Below are 24164 nucleotides of genomic sequence, written 5' to 3' on the forward strand. Positions count from 1 at the left end.
AAGCCTAAGACAAACGACAGGAGAAAGGATGGAGCAGAAGACCTTTGGGAAAGGATACCTTTGGATGGTTGAGGTTGTGGAACTGGAAAGGTGAAGTTCATGGGCAGGAGTGTGGCAGGAAATGGGGGCTGAGAGGTAGGGAGAGAGATTGAATGGCTGATAGAGTTTAATGCTGTACTAGATCGGAACCGGGCTCTTTCTTTCATAGCTGAGCGTGCTGTGGTTTTTGCCGAGATGACTTTACTTGGTGGTATTCTGCTATTGATTGCTTCCCTCCCCCCACTTATTCCCTCTTTACTAATTGTGGGTTAGAATTTCAGGACTTGCAGTCTTAAACTGACTAATTTTTAAATTACTGACCGTATTAATAAACGAGTAGATTTTGCCACACTACACTGCACAGCCCCAGTTCTCTTTCCAGATTCTGTTTTCCCTGACAACCTAATTAATGTTATTGATACTAGAAAAAAGACGTGGCTCTTAGTAGCACATTAATCAGAGATAGTTACAGGGGACTGTCCTGTCATGGGGAAAGGGGGGATGGACAGGGGAGTATGAAAAATGAAGAGTATATTATAAAGCTATTAAACTTGGAGCATGAAACTGAAGTGCTGGTCATTAATAGCAAACACGCTCTGCTGGAAATTAAAGCCAAATCAAAATCCCATTTCAGTAGCAGATTTGGATGTTACAGGCATAGGAATTTACAAGAAAAAAAGAAAAAAAAAGTTGTTTGTCTTTTTTATTTATACCAGGATTAATGACTTGAAAATTAAGCATTTCCTGGTGAGTACAATGAAAGGTTTTGAGGGTTAAGTAAAATACTGTTAAGTGAAGAAGGTGAAGTTGGAAGATTACTATAGAGATAGCCCCCCTTTTCACCCTCAACCAGGAGCTATGCTCTTTTGGCCAGCGCTTTCTAATATGCATTTTGTCCTTATTTCACTTCTGGATAACCCCTCTATCTATCTTTCACACATTTTGCTTAGGTTAGCAGGGCCAGTCACTATGACAAACTGTAAACGCACAGGACGTCTACTGTAAGGTCCTTTCTGTATCGGCGCTTCTCAACCAGTGGTACGTGTACCACCAGAGGTACTTGAGGTTGTGTCCAGTGGTACATGTGGAACCCCCAGACCTCTGCAATCTGGCAGTAAGACCAGCTATGCAACATGACAAGCAGCAATAGGAGGCTTGGCTCGGTGGGTAGAGCTCCATTATGTGCTTTTCACATGCTCAAGAAAGCCCTCGCATCCACCCTGAGCCTCTTAAGGTGTCACATTGCATCTGGCATCCGGTGGTACTTCCAATACATGGACTATGTGAAGTGGTATGGCGGGGACAAACATTGAGAAACGCTATTCTATATGATAAGAGAGGCAAAGTTGACCAGTTCTATCTGCCTGCCCAGAATTCCTCCCTGCTCAGCACAAGGTCCATGGACTTTTATTGGGTCAGAAGAGCCCTTCAATTGCAGTTTTAACAGAAGTGATCTTAGTTGTGCTCCCTCTCCCGTCCTTGATGATTCAGCAAATATTATGTAGAAGTTGGAGGACAATAGATGGAAGAAAAGCCTTCTAAGAACTATGATCTACCATCCCAACGAAGTCCTTTGGATGTCTGAACTTGCAGTCACATGACACATTGCAGCAAGCACTCAATTGGCACTTGGGGGAACTTTGAGATATTTAGATCAGTGCTTCCCAAACTTTTTAGTGCCAAGACCCACTTTTTAAAACAAAAATATATTGTGACCCACAACACCCTCCCAAAAAAGACATAGAAACAATATTTTTATTAATTAATAAATTATTAATTAATAATTGGGGTCTTGTGCTCCTGAGGCTGCCAGAGACCTTACATATGGTGTGTGTGTGTGTAGACATTTGCTAGACTCTTCCTAGAAACGGAATTCAAAGACTGCTCTCCCAAACCTTTACAGTCATTCCAGGCTGCTCAGAAGACTTCCAGGCTACCCAGAAGACTGAAATGAAGAGTAAGACCTGCAGTTAGAGACTTCCAGGCCAGACAAAAGGCTGAATCTAGGTTCACACGTGATCAACGGTCATGCCAATTACTAGAGAAAATATGACATTTTAATTTTCTTCAGCAAACCAGGCAAGGGTACCTGCAGAGGTTTTTTTTTTAATATTTAAAAAACTTCTTTTGATTCATCAAATTGGCTTGCAACCCACTGATGGGCCATGACCCACAGTTTGGGAAACACTGATTTATATAGATGAAATTTGCGGCAATGGAAGGTACCCTGCAGTAAAAATTAATGCATTGTTTTCATGAAGTTTGTGGCGTATGTAGTGTTCTTCGTTACTTTCATTAGTAAAATAGAGCATTTGGATACACTTTTAAGTGTGTGCCTTTTCATAAGACCAAAAAAGTTGCCTTAAGTCTATGTGTGATTTGTTGATCTGATCTGTTTGTTAAAGAGTGCCTTTTAATATTGTAATTTGTGTGATGCAGAGTCATGCTTCAGATGGGCAGACACTTAGCTGGTCTTTGTTTTCAGTTTTGTCCTAATTGGCATTCAGTGCATAAAGGTGATGTGATATTGGAGAACAGGGCTACACTGACTTAGCTACTTAAGTTTTTGTCCCTTATAAAACGCTGCAATGAAGGATATTTCTTTTACTAATAGTGATGTTTTGTAGAAATTTGTAACTGGTTTTTCTTTCTCAAATATCTAGGATGTATATTGATTGTGTAGAGTTCCTGATTTTCTTGCCTATTCTTCATTTTTGTTGGAGTTTAATGTTAAGCGTATTGGGTTAGCAAATGTGGATATGTAAATAGTTAATATTTTTGATGACAACTGTTTTCCATATGGGTTCTTAGATTGTTATAAAGCATTGATGTTTCTTGACGTTTGCTCCCTGCCGTTCTACTTCGCAAGGTCCACCTACTGGAAGTACCACCAGAAGATACAGCAACACTACAAACACTGACTGCTTACTGGTCAGAGCAGAGAGGAGGGCTTTTCAAACATGCAGAAAGCGCACACTGAAGTTTTGCGCTCAGAGCTGAGCCTTCTACTGCTCTTTGTTGCATTGTGCTGTTGGTCTCACTGCTGGGAGGTAGATGTCCAAGGGTCCTGCGAGTATCACCAGACACCACTCCAAGGACCACCAGTTGTACTCGTTGAGAAACATTCTTGTAAAGGAACTTGTTCAGAGTTGGTGTCTTCATGAAAGTAAAAAGTACTTTCCAGGTGTACTAAAAGTTGATAAGCAACAGACTCTTTTGTAACAAGCATGACATGTTTTCAGACCATAAAGCCTAATCTGTCCCTGGCTGTGCAGTGGATTGTGTGTTGCTGTATACCTGCTTTCTTGTTAATTTACACAGGAGAGTCGTATAGGAAATGGGTTGGGAGATTGGAAGCTATAATAGGATAGCAGATTTCAAGGTAACTGTTTGCAGATAATAGTCCCATTTTTCATAGTCCAAAGAATATACATTTTAACCTTAAGGAGGACTAGGGGACCAATTTTGTGTATGAGATATAAGAAATGTGCATCACCTGAAGATTGCAGAAATCTTTTGCATCTGTTTTTTTAAGGTTAATTAATAGGCATCCAGTTTTCCTGGCTATCTGGAACTGGTTTGTTGCCTTTTTAAAATCGAGGGAAATGTATGAAGTATGCGTGGTGAAAATCCCTGACTTGTCCCCCACCAGCACACACTTTGAACCTTTCTTATTTCCTCTAGGTGTCTTGGATGCCTCAACATCCCAAAAAGGGTGGCTGAGTCATCCAGGTGCAGCGGTCATTTTTCCTTTGCTGTTTGTTTGAGCATCTTTTCCTTCCCCAACTGATTGTGATAAATGAAAGACCCAGTTTTGGGCCAGTTTGTTAGATTAGAAAGTCTACCTGATTTTCAGGAGTGGGAAAAAATTCAAGTGGTTCTACTGAACCCCCCAATTTCCAATTCCATAAGTGAGCCGGAGTAAACAGCCGCAGGTTATAAAGGGCAGAATCTTGCACACGCCCCTTGCGCCTTTGCCTAATTTCAGCATCAGGAGCATCTATTCCTCTGCATGGACTTATCTGCCTGTATAGTGGGTGAAAGGACCAGGAATCTAGATTGGCATGAAATTGTGTACTGTGTACTAGTCAGTGTCAAAAGCACAGGAAGAAGCCAAGGCCCCCTTGCGTCCATTTTCCATCATGGATGAAGTCTTCCATTAAGCTTCCTACCACTTCCTGTAATACATGCTCAGTGCAACAACATTTCATTAGACAGGCAAAATATTTATTTGTCTTTGGTAAACTAAATTAGTGTCTGCTAATGGCAGCATATTAGCTTGCTGGATTTCTATCATGCTAAACATATTCATTGTTCTCGGAAATGTTTTGTGATTAGCTACAATTGCTGCTCTATTCAAGCAATGTTTAACTCATTACAGCTTCACTTTACCGAGCAAGTTTATTTGTCATTTGTTTATGATGCGGTGAACATTGGAAAAACATTTTCAGGACCAGATTCAGAATGATGTAGCCTGCTGAAACAGAAACTACAGGTTGAGCCTCATTATTTGTGTGGGTTCCATTCCAAGCACTCACCTGGATGGCAAAAAAACGCACTATAGCAAATCAATTTAAAAAACAAAGTTTCTTTGCTCTGGTGATTTAAAAACAGCCTTGCTGACCTTTGTGATGTAAGATAAGAGTCATTAAGAAGACAATCCACCAATCAGTCGTTCTCCAAGCCAACCCCTCCCTTCAGCAATGCAAAGTGATCACCTTTCTTTTATGTTCTTAGGGGTAAGGGAGGGGTCTGCTAGAGAGAGAAGGGTTGATGGAGAGAAGGATTGATGGGTTGTCAGCCAGCTGCCCCCCCTCTCTTTCATTAAGGAGGCTGTTGCTAAAGGACTGTTCAATTTTTTAAACTGATTTTAAAGGGATACATTTTTCCCCTTCTCCAGGGATCAGCACATTCCATCTCATCTGCAGGGGCCATTTGTGTTGAGTCAAATCCGTGTATAAAAAATTCGTGTATAAATAGGCTGGACCTGTATAGACCAGGTTTATGAGCTGATGGGACAGTGACTGCTGCTCTCTTACAGGCCGGTTCTTTGGATCATCCAGTTCAACAGGCTTAAACCCTGATATAGCACAAACTGCTAGCACGTGCTTATAGCACGTGTCTTTTCAAAGAGTGCATTCGAAGTCAGTGCAGACTGAACAGAACATCAAGGGATAACTCCTCTTAATTACTTTGTTGTAACTTTGCTCTGCAAAAATGCTGCTCAGTTTCTCTGTCACGACTTGGTGTCTGGCATCGCTGTTCCCACTTTACAGCAGGGGGAACAAGATTTTGGTTCCTTGACACAAGTAGATGTTCATTGTCTGGAGTTGTGTCTCAGTATTTGTTCTAAAGCATCTGGTCGACTGATTAAGAACTGATCTCCTTCTCCAGTTTGTGTTTCCATGGCCTCTGTCGGGGAGAAGGGAGTTGGTGTGAAAGGAATGAGCAGGTGGAGTGCTTGTAGTGTGTGTGTGGTGTACTCCTGACTTGACCCATGCGCATTCACTAGACCAGTGGTTCCCAACTTGGGGGTCGCGACCCTTCCCAGTGCAGGCATGTATGTTTTTGGTCAGGATGCTACCCCCTTAACAACCTGACCAGGGCCAATAGTGCACTTCTGGATTTCACTGCATGCCACAGAACATGGGTAAGTAGGAACCGGGGTGGCAGCCACAAAACCTGGAAGTTCCTGGTCAGGTCACCACCCTTCTTAAGGGGGTAGCATCCCATCGAAGGTCAGGAACCACTGCACCAGATTATAAAATCTTACACATAGGCCTGCCTTTGACAACTTTGCAAAAGGGTTCTGAAAGCGTGTTTAGGAGCACGTCTGGGATCATTTATATCAGGTTTAACAATGGCAAACTGGGTGATGGAGAGAAGATTCTTTTATCAGCAGGACAAAAGAGAACACATCATTTCATGAGTGTTGGGAAGAAAAAAAAAATAAGAAGTTTTAAGAGTCAAAAGAAAATCCAATCCCTAGCTTTGCTAACCAGCACTCTTGTGTTCTTTGCAGCTCAACAAACAACAGCTACAGATTGTGAAGGAGCGTTTTCAAGCCTTTCTGAATGGAGAAACACAAATTGTGGCTGATGAAGCATTTTGCAATGCGGTTCGAAGCTATTATGAGGTAGGTAGAACATGTGTTTCTGCTTTTAAAGTTACTAAAGTCATGTTTCATCCATCATATCAGGTACTGGACAGGATACCTTTCTAAACTGTTACATTGTGTTGCCTGACAAGTTTTTTTGATTTAATGCACGAAGTGTAATACATGTACATTCACAGGTATGTGACGCTGGGTGCCTGTCACAGAGCCAGTGGTTTCCAAACTTACCTGGGTCACCATGTTCCTGCAGCCTCTTCGTTGCATCTTAGCTGGGTACTGCCATTTCGGATCTTCTGAGATCCGAGATGGCAGCAACCAAATTTCACAAGATTTTGTGAGATCCAAGAGGGTAGTTCCCAGGGGAACAGGTAGTTTGGGGTACCATGGGCATTCCACAGCACCCCTGTGAGTGTACTATGACTAAGGCATAGCAACACACACTTTGGGAACCCCTGCAATAAGGTGTCTGACTAATAAAAAGTTTCAACTATTGAGTTCTTGTATGTGTCCTAGTTTAATCTGAGTCTTAAATGTGAAGGACCAGCCTGCTTTCTATTTGTCAACTTAAAATATTTATCTGAAGAGTTATCAATTGTGTAATGATTAGGGTGGCCACCCTCCATGATTGGTCTGAAATTGCAAGGAACTAGCGTCAATCCTCATACAGGGACTGATCCATGGGGTGGAATGGATACATGTCCCCCCAAACTGTCATGCCAGCGGGGAAGAGCGCCCTCTGGGATGGGGAGCAAAGTCAAGCACCAGGGAAAGAGATTGCACTCAGTCGGGAGCCCAGGTCTACCCGCCTGGAAGAGGAAACTCCAGAAGGCAGTTGGAATGGGATCCCAGGGCTACCTGGCAGGAGCCCAGGTATACCTGCCCAGTAAACCTTGGCCACAGAAGCCAGTGTTCAACTGGGAGCTCAGGTCTACCTACCTGGTTGACCTGGGCTCTGGAGTTAAGGTAGTGTTCATGCTTCCCCCCCCCCCAAAAAAAAAACACACAAACACTGGATCCTCCCCTAACCCCATATAACTATTGCAAGTGATCCTGGATTTTTTAATAGGCTCTCCGTGACTTAATGACCTTCTCAGGCTGGGAAACAAAATCTTGAAGAATAGCTTCTTTCGGTCATAGCTGAGAACTCTGCTAAAGAAATAGTGATAAAAAAAACAACCGGTGACTGTGGCTTGTGTTTACTGCATTTTCCCACAATGTGGGGCTGTGCAGAGGGAGAAACAGTACTAGGGAAAACCCAAATTTGAGTACTTGCCAGTTGTATTTGCAAAAGGACAGGAGTAGCAGATTTCACGTGGCTTAGGGGAAATGATGCATATTAAGCAGATATCTGATAGCCCCACAAAATTCCTTGCAGGCTTATAAAGCAAGCAAAACAAAACAGAACTATTTACACAGGAAAGCAGTGAACTGGACAATGAGCTTGTGCTTGCTAAAAGAAAAATTAAACTGGGAAATTAAGGAAATGTTTCCGGCAACAAGGGCAAACCAGACAGTGGAACTGTTTTCTTAATGAATTAGCTATTGCTAACGAAGTGTGTTGCAGTCATAGGATTCCTGAATCCAAGTAGACCAAGTAATTAATTTCTACAGACGTGGGGTTTTAAAAGGCATGTCTCAATGGTGGGGGGAAAAATCTTAAAACAACTCCAGCCTTCTTGTAACTGTTAAAGATTTCTCTTTCCTGTTCAGTGAGGTTGTAATGCAGCCTTCAAAAGGCAACATGCAGTAATAAGACTTGTTTCGACAGCATTTACAACTATGTCTTCGAAGCGTAAAAGCTTGTAAAGATCCTGATTTCCCAGTGTGCCCTTCTCCGTGAGCACCATAGTGGAAAATAGAAATTGAACCAAGTTCCCATCCCAATTCTCCCCTCCCTTTTTGTACCACTCGTAATAGTACAAGTGTACCAAACCACTTGTACTATTAGAATCAAGAGCTCCCTTAGGGCACAATCCTAACCCCTTATGCCAGTGCTTTCCAGCACTGGCATAGCAGTGCCAATGGGACATGTGCTGCATCCTGCAGTTGGGTGTCACTCACAGAGGCCTCCTCAAAGTAAGGGAATGTTTGTTCCCTTACCACAGAGCTGCATTGCCCTTCTGTCAGTGCTGGAAAGCACTGGGATGGGAATAGGGATGGGAAAGCTGGAAAGCACTAACATAAGGGGTTAGGATTGCGCCCTAAGTCACATGAACAGGCTATTCTAAAGACATAACCTATCCTCCACTGGATTCTGTAAAAGAATCATGAACAATGTTTATGGTTTATGAGTTGTATTAAAAAAACAACCAGTGGCTTTAAAAAAATCTTGTAATATTGCATTCTCAAAAGAAAAAAAAATATTTGGGAGATCATGAAAATGGATCCTTCTATTGTATACATTTCAACACCCACTACTGAATCTTAGCCAGAGGTATGTAGGGTTTTGGGTTGTTTTTTTTTTTTTTTTTAAGTAGTTCCTTTACTTGAGCTGCTGTCCTGCTTAGTTTACATAAAGATGTGAGACTGGAGTTGCTCATTTCAATAGAGTTCTTTAGATTAGAATAGATTTCAAGTATGCAAATAAATATATTTTTTTTAAATTGGAAAAGGTTGACGATCTGACGAAGTGGGGTGCATACTATTAACATATGAATGTGTATTCAAATGAAACATTCACCAATCTAGTAAAGAGTATCTTGAGTTTTCTTTGCTTCTTTATTTTTGCCCCTTAACAATTTTTGTATTGGCAACCTTCAGTCTCGAAAGACTATGGTATCGCGCTCTGAAAGGTGGTTCTGGCACAGCGTCTAGTGTGGCTGAAAAGGCCAATCTGGGAGGGACAATCCCTTCCACACTGGGAGCAAGTGCAGTCTGTCCCTGGTCTGTCCCCCTGGCTATGGGCCTTCCTTCTTTGCCTCTTAGCCTCAGACTGCTGGCCAAGTGTCTCTTCAAACTGGGAAAGGCCATGCTGCACAGCCTGCCTCCAAGCGGGCCACTCAGAGGCCAGGGTTTCCCACTTGTTGAGGTCCACTCCTAAGGCCTTCAGATCCCTCTTGCAGATGTCCTTGTATCGCAGCTGTGGTCTACCTGTAGGGCTCTTTCCTTGCATGAGTTCACCATAAGGCAGCCTAAGCCATAAATACTGGTGCTGCTATCACTATGCATCCAGCTGAGCATGGCCTTGTGCAAGCAGTACAAACCCCTATCTGTCACTCCCTGGTGTCCTTGCATTATACCCACATCACCCTTTCTACCCGTTGAATTCCTATTGTTAAAAGTATATGAAGTTCAGTGCAGGAAAGAATCTCATCCAAGCTGGGCCAGGCTTCAGGCAACTTTGTACAGATTCCTGGTATGTAATCAGAACCCAAGGAGGCAGAGGCAAGCCCCAAGCACTCTTTGGAGAAAGCACACTTTTTTTTTTATTCTAGCAGATTAGATCCATGCTTAACACATTTCATCTGATAATCTGGCACGCTAATTCCCATAGGTTATCATGCTCTGCTAACATTCGCTCAAAACTTGCTTCTCCTTCTTTGCCATTTGAAACTATCCCTGCCACCTTCTTGCCAGTAGGTACGCCAGAAGATTTCTTCTGCTCTTCCATCAATCACAAAACGATCTTGTTTGGAACAGCTGAGATTAATGGTATCACCTATGGCAAGGCACTGTTCCTCTTTCAAATTATTATTGCATAACTATATTATTGCCCTCATCACCGTCTCTCTTAAGAACATAAGAGCAGCCCCACTGGATCAGGCCATAGGCCCATCTAGTCCAGCTTCCTGTATCTCACAGCAGCCCACCAAATGCCCCAGGGAGCACACCAGATAACAAGAGACCTACATCCTGGTACCCTCCCTTGCATCTGCACTGCAGCATTAATTAGAAATCAATTAAAATAAATGTGCTACTGAAAGGTGCCTGATGGTGATCATAAGAACATATGAACAGCCCCACTAGATCAGGCCATAGGCCCATCTAGTTTGGCTTCCTGTATAATAATAATAATAATAATATACAGTATTTATATACCGCCTTTCTTGGTCTTTATTCAAGACTTTATTCAAGGCGATTTACACAGGTAGGCTTATTAAATCCACGCAGGGATTTTTACAAATTGAAAGAAGGTTCTCTCTTTCAAGAACCACCACATTCAAGGTGTTACACTCCGATCTGGTTTAACATTCTGGCCTCCATCCTCCCACGCTCCGAGCAGATTGAACAGCTCAGCTGCAGCTTGCCAGCTGCTTCAAGGTCGCACGGTGCCGGTGGCCTCGAACTGGCGACCTTGTGGATGTTAATCTTCAGGCAAATGGAGGCTCTACCCTCTAGACCAGACCTCCTGCTGTATCTCACAGCGGCCCACCAAATGCCCCAGGGAGCACACCAGATAACAAGAAGACCTGCAAGGCCTCCTGGGAATTGTAGTTTAAGAACATCAGAACAGCCCCACTGGATCAGGCCATAGGCCCATCTAGTCCAGCTTCCTGTATCTCACAGCGGCCCACCAAGTGCCCCAGGGAGCACACCAGATAACAAGAGACCTCATTCTGGTGCCCTCCCTTGCATCTGGCATTCTGACATAGCCCCTTTCTAAAATCTATAATTAGTGCTGCTGCAATCAAGTTCTACATTTGTGCTGGAAGACTTACCAAATTTGTTGCAGGTCTGCGTGACAAAATTATCACAGCGCACACCTGTTGAAATTGAAGAGTATCCTTCAGGCAGTCTGCTTGTCCATTGATTTTTAATTCATCCGGTTACTGCAAGGGGGGTGGTATTAGTGGTTAGGCAGGTTGGGCACTTCTGCTGAGGGGCAGTTAAAAAAAATAGGCTGGTATCCAAACAGTAGCAAAAGCAAAAAGGAGGCGTGTTCAAACAGCTGCAGAATTAATGGTTTATTATAAAAATATTGTTGAGAAGTCAACATGATTTCTGTATTGCTGCCTTTGGGGGGCATTTTCTGCCACAGTGAACCCTCAAAAGATGGGGCTGCACTCCTTTTCTCTTTTGCCACTGGCTGCAGGTCCATGCACATCAGAAGGCCCTCCTGGCCATGAGCAGTAGCAGTGGCATGCACCACACTGCTACGGGGTGGGGGTTGACGTTATGGAAGGCTGCAGCATCCTGATGCCTGAACTGGGTTGCTCTAATGTTCTTGAACCAGGGGACATCCTCTAAAATTGAGTAGCGGAGAGTGGGAAATGGACAAAAGAAAATATTTCTTTACCTACTGTGTAAGTCTGTGAAACTCCTTGCCACAGGATGTGATGATGGCACCTGGCCTAGAGTCTTTAAAAGGGAATTAGACAGATTGATGGAAGAAAAGGCCCATCACAGGTTATAAGCCATGATGGTTATATGCAGCCTTCTAGTTTTAAAGAGATTCTGTCTCTGATTGCCAGTTGTAAGGGAGTGGCAACAGTATATAGGTGTCTTGTTAAAGCTTTTCCAAACAACACAGTCCTGGAACGAGCTGGCATCCCTAGCATGTATGCACTGCTGAAACAGAGACGCCTGCGTTGGCTCGGTCATGTCGTGAGAATGGATGATGGCCGGATCCCAAAGGATCTCCTTTATGGTGAACTCGTGCAAGGAAAGCGCCGTACAGGTAGACCACAGCTGCGATACAAGGACATCTGCAAGAGGGATCTGAAGGCCTTAGGAGTGGACCTCAACAGGTGGGAGACCCTGGCCTCTGAGCGGCCCGCTTGGAGGCAGGTTGTGCAGCATGGCCTTTCCCAGTTTGAAGAGACACTTGGCCAACAGTCTGAGGCTAAGAGGCAAAGAAGGAAGGCCCATAACCAGGGAGACAGGCCAGGGACAGACTGCACTTGCTCCCAGTGTGGAAGGGATTGTCACTCCCGAATCGGCCTTTTCAGTCACACTAGACGCTGTTCCAGAACCACCTTTCAGAGCGCGATACCATAGTCTTTCGAGACTGAAGGTTGCCAACACAATGTTAAAGCTTTTAATTGCTGACAGGCTGGCTTTCTTTCTCTTTTTTCTCTTTTATATTAGAATCCACGGGGCTTGTTTTAGTTTTTTAATTATGTGCAACTGTTTTAATTATTGTTTTTAATTGTTATTTTTGTATTTTTAATTGTTGTAAGCCACCTTGTGTGCCCATGGGGCAAAAAGGCGGGATATAAATTAATTAAATATAAAAATTAATAAATAATAATTGTTATCTTGAGTGATCTCTGGGGCATCTGGTGGGCAACTGTAAGATCCAGGAAGCTGGGTTTGATGGGGCCCTTGACCTGGATCCAGCAGGATTCTTTTGTCTGACTGTCTTGAGTGCTGAACCCCTTGCTCAGTGGCTGGTAGTCCCAATTTTAAAACCAGATAAATGAATTAAGGGATCACTGCTGTAAGTCTTGAATAATATGTGCCTTTTCCCAGTCTAAGAGAGGGCTTGTCAAAACAGACTGAAAAGAAACATGGAATTTAAATTACTTCCTTTGTGACTTTCAGAATTGTATGTTACAGTTGTACTGTATGATGGTGAGACCTTAATATAAATTTGCCAATTATTATATAAGTAATCAACATTCAATTAATTGCTTGTTTGCATGTGTTTATTAGATGATATGCCTGTAGCAATTGCATATTTCAGGCTGAAATTTCAGACGCATTCAGAACTTTACCTCTGGGAATGTATCTTAATGGACCACCAAATGGGCCGTTAGTGTAACACTGTGTGTTTTGAGCATAATTTGTTTCTGTGCTGTATAAATTTACCTAGGCTTGTAGACCACTTTGATAGCAATGAGTTTTCACTTGAAGCCAACATTAAAGGAAGGTAGTGCTTGCTGAAACATCACACCAGGCTTCTTTTTGGTGCTAGCAGATATATATTGCCACTCTCCTGGAGTACTTGAAACACAGCATTCCAAGCATTTGGCTGGCTGTGAGCTGATGTTAATACCGTCTGGCAGAGAAGGTTTAGATAAGAGAGGTGCCCCTAATATTCTTTATTCATGGAAGAAGTAACTTTTTCACTCTCATATGGGATTTCTTTCATTGGCGCTTAATTGACACTTCTGCTTATAAAATAGCGTGCAAGGGTGTTAGATCAAAACACAGTTCAAATTACTGTCACAGATGATAGGCTGGTTAGTGTTGCGGAAAGTGGGGTGCAATAGAAAGATCCAGGGTGCAGATGATACATGAGGGCTGGTCGCTTATTCACCCGGCTGGTGATGTAGTACATGTAATGTATGACTTGGGTGCTGTTCACCTACAGTTGTGGGCATGGAAGCCCAGTATACAGGAACTCTCCTCCCACCCCCTTTCTGACATTGTGTGGTGGTTCCTGTGAATACATACCACTGATGTTCACATTGTACATTACTCACTATTAGTGTTGAGAAGGCATGAATTGATGCTCCACCGTATATCCACGGGTGCAGAACCCACATCAGGTCCTCTGGACATAACCGGAAGTGCCTTTCAGTAAGTTCGGGAGGCCTTCTGAGGTGTGTGCTCTTGGGTAAGTAGCTATGGCACTGCACTGCCCTGCCCTTGATTTAATTATCTGCAGAATATCTGTGGGGATCCCTGGAACAGACCCTCCATGGATATTGAGGGCCCACTGTATATGGTATCATTGCTGAAAAAATTAGTAGTGTATGGAAGCTCACTTCCTTGAGCTTACGAGGTCAGGGTGTCAGTCCAAGGCAGGGGTGTCCAAAGTTTTTGGCAGGAGGGCCACATCATCTCTCTGACACTACGTCAGGGGCCAGGGAAAAAAAGAATTAATTTACATTTAAAATTTGAATATATTTGCATAAGTTTACATAAATAAATACATTAAAGATGAACTTCTATGAATGAATGAAGGTCTTGCAATAGCTCAAGGCCTATAAAAGGCCTTGCACAAAGCAAGGCTGGCCTTTCCTTTGCTGCCACTACTGCATCACAGATGTGAAACAACAAGCAGTGGAGGGAGCCCTCATCCCACAGCTCACGTGAGAGATCAAATAGTCGCCCTCATGCTGAGAGCAGTTGCGTCGGGCCAGTGCGGGCTGCAGCAAGTCTCCGGAGGGCCAGAGGCTCATTGGAGACTGGGGGCTCCCTGAGGGCCACATTGGGAGTCCTCAAGGGCCGCAAGTGGCCCCAGGGCCGGGGTTTGGGCACAGCTGGTCCAAGGGAATAGGCTTCCTGGCACTTTTTTATCTGTGGCTGATTGCGAACACTCATTCCACTGCTAACCTGAGCCCATAGGATTGGGTTGTGAGTGTATTTATAATAATAATATAATATAATACAGGTATTTATATACCACCTTTCTTGGTCTTTATTCAAGACTTTATTCAAGGCGGTTTACATAGGCAGGCTTATTAAATCCCCGTAGGGATTTTTACAATTTGAAAGAATGTTCTATCTTACAAGAACCACAACATTCAGGTGTTACTATCTTGATCTGGTTTCACATTGTGTCCTCCATCCTCCCACGCTCAGAGCAGATGGAATAACTCGGCTCAGCTTGTCAGCTGCTTCAAGGTCGCACGGTGCTGGTGGCCTCGAACTGGCGACCTTGTGGATGTTATCTTCAGGCAAATGGAGGCTCTACCCTCTAGACCAGACCTCCTGCCCTATTTAGACAGTGATCAGGTGCATGAGGACCACATACTTTGGTTAGACCTTTGCTCATGACCTAATTGTGTGTGTCTCTCTCTCTCTCTCACACACACACACACACACACACACACACATCTAGACAGGCATATCATGAAGTCGTGAGATACTGGAAGAGCAGCATGATCAAATCTAAGTTTTAATTAGAAATAACCATTTTAATTAAATTTTCACATGCATAAATTCAATTAAGACTTGCAACTTTTAAGACGATGTAAAGTTCAAGCTTGGGAAACATTTGTGTTCAGCTCTTGGAAGAAATTAGCTGTAGTTCTTTATTTTATCACTGATGTTATCTGAATTAGAAATCCTGTTTCTTGCATGCGCATGTATGCACGACAGCATCTATGATTTAATTACCCACGGAAACAATTGGTCTTTGTTTTCTGTGCAGCCTTCAAAAAACTTTTAACACTCAGGTTTCTTGATGTAGTTGTCTGCTTTGTGTCCTTGTCACTAACTTTAGTTATTTCTTCTGCTTTTTTTTTTTTTTTTTTACAAAGTTCACATCCCACTCCACCCCTGTGCTGGACTTAGAAGCTCCAGCTGGTGCCTTTCGCTCCACTGGCACGCAGGGATAGACCTTCCAGTGTGCTGGCTAGTAATGGTGATGCAAAGTAACTGTCACAAATGGTGGTTTTGCAAGGCGTGTGCCACTGCTTGAGGGGTGCTGGAAACCACTCGATCTGCTGGTGCTGGAAACACCATGAAATAGGATTGGAAAGTGATCATCTATTAAGCAGGGGTGTCAAACTTGTTTCATACAGAGGGCTGTAGTTAGCATTCATGCTGCCTGCTGAGAGCCAGAAGTGAAATCATGAAGCAGATGATGACCAGAAATAATCACTTTGTTCTCACATGGAAATTCATTAGCTGCAATTGACAGAAGAGAACATGTACAAATCTTGTTCATATTTTCAAGATATGAGAAAGCCCAATTATCAAGTCAAGAGAGCCCAATTATAACAGGTCCAGATAAATGGCTTCTGGGGAGCCGCATATAGCCTGCGGGACTTACGTTTGATTGAGACATACAAAATTATGCAGGGGATGGACAGAGTGGATAGGGAGATGCTCTTTACACTCTCACATAACACCAGAACCAGGGGACATCCACTAAAATTGAGTGTTGGGAGAGTTAGAACAGACAAAAGAAAATACTTCTTTACTTGGCATGTGGTCAGTCTGTGGAACTCCTTGCCACAGGATGTGGTGACGGCATCTGGCCTGGACGCCTTTAAAAGGGGATTGGACAAGTTTCTGGAGGAAAAATCCATTACGGGGTACAAGCCATGATGCGCATGTGCAACTGATTTTAGAAATGGGCTATGTCAGAATGCCAGGTGCAAGGGAGGGCACCAGGATGAGGTCTCTTGTTATCCGGTGTGCTCCCTGGGGCATTTGGTGGGCCACTGTGAGATACAGGAAGCTGGACTAGATGGGCCTATGGCCTGATCCAGTGGGGCTGTGCTTATGTTCTTAGCAGATACCAAAAATTTTGAAATCTAGGGTAGCAGCTCTCTTGAGAACAGATGTAGTAAGGATTGCATTGTGCCAAGTGAAGTTCATTTTTCCATACTTGTCATCTTCTGCAGCTTCATTTTCCAAACTTTGCAGCCACAAGTGTTAATAGTGGCATTTGCTGACTTTGTGGAAATAATCATTAATTTAATAATTGAATTATCAAAATAGTAAGATTAATTAGATTTAAGGCAATTGGCTGTTGTTTTTTGCTGATTGCAAGCTGTTCGTTCTTTCCTGTTTTCTTTTTTTTCTTCATTATAATTTTTCTTTCCTCTATTTTTTGTTGGGGAGGGGTTTTGATGTGTGCAGATATTGGCATTGCTGTGTTTTGATCTGTTCGGCACCACCAATCCTTTGATAAAATTGTGACGGACCGAGAGATTACAAAGGGAGGGCGCTGAAAACAGAGTGTCTGGGAGGTTATAAATACTGAATGCTCATTTCCTATGTGTAAAGAGAGATCTGTCAAATATGGATTTATAGATGAAGAAAACCTGGGGTGACTACTGTGTACCATATAAATATTTCAAGGCTGACGGTGTTCTGTTTTGCTAGTCCTTGGCCTATCTTTTGGGGCCGTCTTCGTCCCTCAACACGGCTTTGTTGCTGTGCTTCAAAACACTTTGCAATTTATTTTGTGAAGGGAAACATCCACTGCCACAGTTCTGTTTTGGCCCATCAGTGAACAGAAGTAACTGTGTAACAAAAGAAATATCAAACAAGAGAAACAGTTGAAGAATGACACCTTTGTTTGATGTGGTATAAGAAATAACCATAGCCAGGCTGCATAATCCACAGAGCAATCTTTGAAGGAACTTGAGAATCTTTCAAAAAGAAACAAGAACAGAAAATATTGGCAGGCAGAGAAGGGAAAAAAGTACTTTTTTCTGCCCACCCTGCTGATCTGATAATCCATGCTGGGCAAATCAACAAAACCAAAATGTCTTAAGGCTCCTCTGAAAAATCTCCCCAAGTGGGAGCAGTTCTAAGGGGAGAGAGTTCCACAAGTGAGGTGCCACTATTGAGAAGGCCCTTTTCCTCCACTATTGAGAAGGCCATCCTCCACTCCTCCATCAATGGTGGCTCGGTTAAGAGCCCCCTCTGATGACCACAAAGGATGGGTTCAGGAAAACTCAAATACCTTGGTCTTCGGTTAAGCACATGATGCAGTTGGGGGTTAGCTTCTATCAGATACAACTAATTTCAAGGTGGTGATTGGAGCATCCCGTTTTAATTCCTGCCTGCTCTGCTGTAACTCATTGTGCTATTTAACAGGAAAGACCAATTCTCCGTTCTCTCTGCCCCATGGATATCGGTGCTGTTGCACAAAAAACGGGATGAAAAGCATTTCCTGAAGAAATGGAGCCCTTTAAATCTTCCATGTCTCTTCTGTTCTTTCAGAGCCATTCGGCTGTTGGGATGGTTCTTAGCTTGATCAGAAGCGGTGAAGGTTTTGTGGTCCCCTTGTAGTGACGTTCAGCGGTTCCCTTATGCTGGAAAAGATGCTGGGGTTCAAGCATGCCTAAAAGTCATTTCAATGAATCACATATGCCGTTTACCTCGTGTCCTGCTGAGAAAGGAGTGTCTCCCTGTGAGGAATGCCCTGTTTCACCTGTGTTTTTTTGCTTATTTTTTCCTTTTGATTTAGGCATTCTAATCTCCCAGAAATTCCTGCGCAGGTTTGCCCATCAAAGGTCTTCTGGGAGATCCTTCTGCAACACTCTCTGTTCAACACCATTCTTCATAGGTCATGTTCGTTGCAGTTCTTCAGACCTGGAGTAGCCAAATCTTCTGCCGAGATTGGCATTCGCTTAGTGATTAGGCAACCAAACTGTCTAGCTTAGTTGTTCCTAAGGGAGGGTACCAGGATGCAGGTCTCTTGTTATCTGGTGTGCTCCCTGGGGTATTTGGTGGGCCGCTGTGAGATACAGGAAGCTGGACTAGATGGGCCTATGGCCTGATCCAGTGGGGCTGTGCTTATGTTCTTATGTTCCCAAACCGGGATCCACTTTCTTAAGTGACACTGTATCAGGACCCACCAAGCTTTATGAGACTTTTAAGAAGTTTCACTTTACCCGCTGCTCAAGCCTCTGTTTTTATCCTTTTTACAATGGTGGGGCGGGGAGGGTGGACCGGACCACCTTTGGAAGCATTTGTTGAGCTCCATGTTCATTCGATTGGGACCATTCTGTGGCTTTGCATTCCCCTTCACCTGGTCTTTGATAAGAGCTGTGGCATGGTTCCCTACTCATGAGTAAATGCACGTGTGGCTCAGTTTCACTTTCCATAGGGCTCAAATTTTCCTTGTCAGCTTAAAGGGACGGCGGCTTCCTTCTCAAGAGTTCATTGGGGGGGCCTGCATTCATTGGGTCACGACCACCGTGGGAGTGTTGCATTCCCCTTGGCCTGTCTTCTGAAGCGAACAGAGGCACATTGATCTACTTGTGAGTAAATGCTCAGGGCCTGCTCCACTTCAGTTTCCGCAGGGCTTAAATACATTTTCCTTGTTAGCTGTCAGCTTGTCAGTTTCACATCCCATCAAAAATCAGGTCGTGACCCACAGGGAAGCACTGGTCTAGGTGGGATGGAGAGGCCAAGTGGGCTCCACTCCTCCGGTGTGAACTGCTTTTTAATAAGAATCCCTGATGTTCTCTGCTTTCTTGGGGCAGGACTTCTTCCCAGGTGGACCTCTCTGCCTCGTCTCTGTAGCCTGGGATGGTGGCAGCTCATTGAACTACCAGTGTCCCCATTCAGCTGCTGATCCAATGGAAAGGGAAGGTGGAGGGCAAGAAGGGTTCTGTGAGTGCTAGCCATTAGGAGCTACTTCCGTTGACAAGGAGACCCTGGTACCTTTCCTGCTGCTCCCCTTCTACTCTAAGATTTTCATTTTCTGTCTACTTCTAATGGTTGACAACTAGTACCATGAAATATGACTCCTGAAGAATTCCTCCTTTTCTGTTAGCTGTCCTGCCAAACTTCCCTCTTATTTTTCTGTTATCAGAAGCAACCTTTTCAAATAGCTATGTAAGGTGGGAAGGAGAGGTTCTCCCCCACCCCCCCGCAGACTTTCTTACAAGGCTCTTTGTTTAATCTGGTTGGCAGTCAGTGATCTGCTGCCTTCCAATATTAAAAACTCATGTCTTTTAAAAAGAGAACTTTCATTGCAATCAACTCTAATGTGGATTATTTGTGCACAGCTAAGTTCATAAGTGGGAAAAACCATACTGATGGTATGAATGAAAGCAAGTTGGATAGAATGGGAAACAGGTTTCCATATAGAAAGAAACATCTTACAAGAACCTTTTTAGTGCCTATAAAATTCTAGACTGCTAAATGTTTAATTTTCTAAATATAAATGGGTCTATAGGGAGAAATTTCTATGACTGAGATGACAGTTGCTATTAGAACTATATGAACCTTGACATATAATTGGGATGCAAAAAAAAAAAAAGGTCTTAATTTATTAAACTTCCCACTTTGCATATTAAAATCATAAGGGATTAAGCAGCAGCCCAAATGTTCGTTAATCTTCCCACTGAAGCATTGCTTTCTGAAGTACAACTGTGTTGATTACGAAATCTAAATGAATTTAATATTAAGAATGCGTTTTGAAAGCCATTATGCAAGTTATAACTTTTCCAACTGTCATTTTGAATCAGTCAACCTTGTGCAAAACAAAAGAAAATGTTTTGTTAACTTCCAGCCGAGAAAAGTTCTTGACTTCAAAAGAGTGGGAACAGAATACAATTTAAAGTGAGAATATTTAATGCCTATATGGGACCACTGGGAGAGGTCATCCGGGGATTTGGAGTTGGCTGTCATCAGGACAGTGATGACACTAGTTCAAACCCCCACCCCCCCTTTTCAACAGATAATAGGATGGCTGTTATAAGAACAGCCCCACTGGATCAGGCCATAGGCCCATCTAGTCCAGCTTCCTGTATCGCACAGCGGCCCACCAAATGCCCCAGGGAGCACACCTGATAACAAGGGACCTCATCCTGGTGCCCTCCCTTGCATCTGGCATTCTGACATAACCCATTTCTAAAATCAGGAGGTTGCGCATACACATCATGGCTTGTACCCCGTAATGGATTTTTCCTCCAGAAACTTGTCCAATCCCCTTTTAAAGGCGTCCAGGCTAGACGCCGTCACCACATCCTGTGGCAAGGAGTTCCACAGACCAACCACACGCTGAGTAAAGAAATATTTTCTTTTGTCTGTTGTGGCCCTGTAGCGCTGCATGGAGGCAGTTGGGATTTGGATGAGGGTTAACAAATTGAAACTAAATCCAGACAAGACAGCGGTCCTCCTGGTTCAGAAATGCACAATGTAAGTGCTGTCTAATGTCCTGCTCTGAATGGAATTGCACTCCTGAAAGAGCAGGTCCGCAGCTTGAGGGTTCTCCTGGATTCATAGCTGCTTCTGAATGCCCAGGTGTCAGTTGTGCCCTGGAGTGCCTTCCCCTAGCTTTGGCTGGTGCTCTAGCTGTGGACGTACCTTCCTCAGTTGGCTCTGGCCATGGTGGTCCATGCCATGGACACATAAAGATTAGACCAGGGATGTTAAACTCATTTCATATCAAGGGCCGAACAGCATTCATGAGGCCTGCTGGAGGCCGGAAGTGATGTCATTAGTCAGAAAGTGATGTCATTATTCAAGATATGGGAGAGCCAATTTTCATGTGGGCTGCCATTACAGCAGTAACATCTCCGCACCGCTCAGCCGCTGAGAGACTGAGGGCTGGATTAAAAGCTTCCACGGCCGCATCCAGCCCCCGAGCCTTATGTTTGACACCCCTAACAGGATTAGACTATAGTAATGTGCTTTATGTGGGGCTGCCCTTGATGACAGGTTGGAAGCTGCAGTTAGTGCAGAATTTTTTGGATTTATATTCAAAACAGTTAAGTATAAACCACACTACAACGCTTGTATGCGTCTTAGCTTTTTAGTATGCTTCCCAGTAAAACAAAGATACTTTAAAATGGAGGGGGGAGGGACAGAGGGGAAAAGCCAGTAATGTGAACCAATTATTCTAAACAGTTGAGTCAGTCAACTGTTACACTAAACTTTAGTGTATCATCTACCAGGACGCATCTTTAATATGTTGACTGTTAACGGGACTAGAATCCATGAGAATTTGGTCAGAGTAGACAGAGGGCCCAATCGAACACTCCCAGTGGTGCTGCTAAGCCCTAGTGCCGGCACTGGGTGCCATAAATGTGCCATATAAAGCACATTTATAGCACAGGTAGAGTGTACAGGAGCGCTGGTGCTGGGCCCGCTCCAGTGAGACACTGGGACCAGCCTTGTCAGGAGAAGGATGTGCTGCAGGAGTCATTAAACTGGGGCAGGAGAGGGGTGGGATTGCCTTAAGCACTTGAACTCTATGTTGAGCTGAAAAGCCCATCATGGAGTCTTTCAAATCTGTGCTGGCCAAATAGCTGGCATAGACTTAAGAAGCCCCATTCCCTGGGGAAGGGATTTTGTGTTCCATAAGTACCTATGTACCTTGATACTAGTTGCTTTCTACTTATAATGTCATCATGGTTGGCAACCTTCAGTCTCGAAAGACTATAGTATAAGCCTAAAGCACCTGCTATTCCCAGGCGGTCTCCCATCCAAGTACTAACCAGGCCTGACCCTGCTTAGCTTCCAAGATCAGACAAGATCAGGCATGTGCAGGTAGGTTAGGTGATAGTAACTGAGATTACTTTAAAAAAGAATTGGACAAATTTATGGGGGGGGGCAAGTCTATCAGTGGCTACTAGTCATGATGGCTGTGCGCTAACTCAAGGTTCAGTGTCGGTATGCTTGTAAATGCCGGTTGCTGGGGAGCAGTCAAAGGGGGGAATGCCTTTTTCTGCTGCTTGTGAGCTTGTCAGAGGTCCCCACTGGGCTGTTGTAGGGCACAGGATGTTGGCTTAGATGGGCCTTTGGCCTGGCCCAGCAGAACTTTTGTTATAATTGATCACCCCTAAGAAGTAATCAGACTATGGAATATTGTTTAGGAAAACAATGTTTTGTATAACATTCTCAGTATATGACTCTGTACAGACTTAATATGATCTCCAGAACCCTGTGAAGTGCAAAGACTGAAGTCATGAAATCAGTTGATAGTCACAGTGCCGTAAAAGTTTTGACCATTGTTGAACTTTCAGCCAATCGGTTTGCAGTATTCAAATGTAACAGGCCATTGTTTGTGTCATCTGGTTGTTCAGGAGTCTGTACCCATCTTGCGGTACCAGAAGTCTCCTCACTTAACATGGCTGTTTAAAACATGGTCCCAGAAGTAATCACCCAATGGCCAATGTGGAAGTAAGTGTTAATTAATTCTCTTGGTTTGAAGAAGCTACCTGTGACTGGCTGTTTTGACATGGGAGCCAACTCCTGAATGTTTACTTTTCTCAACTGAGAAAGGCAGGAGGAAGAATGAAGCTTCATGGGCACGCTGGAGAGGTTTCATCTTGCTGGACGCTGGCATTTGGCCTTTCCTTTATGTTCAGTCTGCCTCACTCCCAAGCTGCAACTCCATCTGCGCATTATATGAATCTAACACTATACTGGGGTAAGTGGGCCATGTCGGAGTTATATTACCCAACTTCGTTTAAGGAGAAGCCTCTTCTGGATAAGTTGGTTGGTGTGTTGGTGGTACCAGAGGGTGAACCTAAAGATGCCTGTAGCCCAGTGACCAAGTTCAATGTACCGCGAAACACAGAGACGTGGATAGCCTTTATTGCAAGGGGAGGCTGTACTTTTAAAGATAAAATAAGTGTAGCTGCAGGGCAGGGTGCTGCTGGAGTCATCATCTATGATCATCTGTATCAAGGAGACAAAAAGATCCTTGTCTTCACTCGGCAGGAAGCTGGTGACATTGTTGCTCTCATGATGAGTACCTTGAAAGGAAAGCAGATCATACGCATGGTTCAGGAAGGTATTCGGGTCATTGTGGTCATCGAAGTGAAAACCATCCAGTGCTTCTGGAAGATCCATCTGTGTGCCTACTCACTCATTCTGACCTTCATAGCCTATGTTTTATTAGGCCATACTCCACGGCGGCTGATTAGGCCAAGATCCATAGGAATGAGAGTTGACAGAACAAAAGCAGAACTCTGGAAAGCTGTTCATTCGCTTGAGATGCGCCGGTTAAGAGGGGGTGACCAAGAACTAGCTGGAGATATTTGTGTGGTGTGCATTGAGGCGTTCAAACCTAGAGAGGTGCTGCGTATTTTAGCGTGCAGGCATTTCTTCCACAAAAATTGCGTTGACCGCTGGTTGGTGAAGCATGGGGTTTGCCCAATATGCAACGCTTCCATTCTCAAAAGGAGTTGAGGACAACGCATCATCTTATCTCTTACAAGACTCAACGCCTCTTCATTTCTAGAGCCATATATAAGACTCTTCACTGAACAAACAACTGAAGAACTAATTTTCGTTGGAGGGTATTGATTCATTTTGGTGGCTTTTGTTCATCATGATTATTTATTAAAATCCTAATTGTATGGTCAGCAACTCTAAAATCTGAAAAGTCTTTATTTCATGGACAGAAGCAGTCGGTTGTAGTCTCTCTCTCTCTCTCTCTCTCTCTCGCTCTGTGTGTGTGTGTGTGTGTGTGTGTGTGTGTGTGTGTGTGAGAGAGAGAGAGAGAGAGGTAGAGGGAGAAAATAAGAAACAATCTCTGAATGAAGGTTCCTGAAGCTGAACATTTTCTGAACAGCCTTTGAAGGACCTGGTCTTTTTAGAGCAACTATTTTAAATAATTTTGAAATGCTGGTAGTAATTAATTTAATAAAGATACCTTTACTTTAGTCATAAACATTGCTAGTCCCAGTCTGTC

The 24164-nt window shown here is 43.6% G+C and overlaps 1 protein-coding gene across 4 annotated transcripts in view; it reads left to right on the forward strand.

Annotated features, from left to right (window-relative positions):
* The window catches only part of CADPS2 (calcium dependent secretion activator 2), a 308405-nt gene that overhangs the window by 50312 nt on the left and 233929 nt on the right, over positions 1-24164 (forward strand). For all 4 annotated transcript variants that reach the window (XM_066634562.1, XM_066634564.1, XM_066634565.1 and 1 more), the window contains exon 2: positions 6062-6175. In XM_066634562.1, coding sequence (XP_066490659.1) covers positions 6062-6175 — 114 coding nt within the window. The remainder of the gene's footprint in view (positions 1-6061; positions 6176-24164) is intronic.

Source organism: Tiliqua scincoides, chromosome 7 (genome assembly GCF_035046505.1).
Source record: "Tiliqua scincoides isolate rTilSci1 chromosome 7, rTilSci1.hap2, whole genome shotgun sequence".
Classification (NCBI taxonomy): Eukaryota; Metazoa; Chordata; class Lepidosauria; order Squamata; family Scincidae; genus Tiliqua; species Tiliqua scincoides.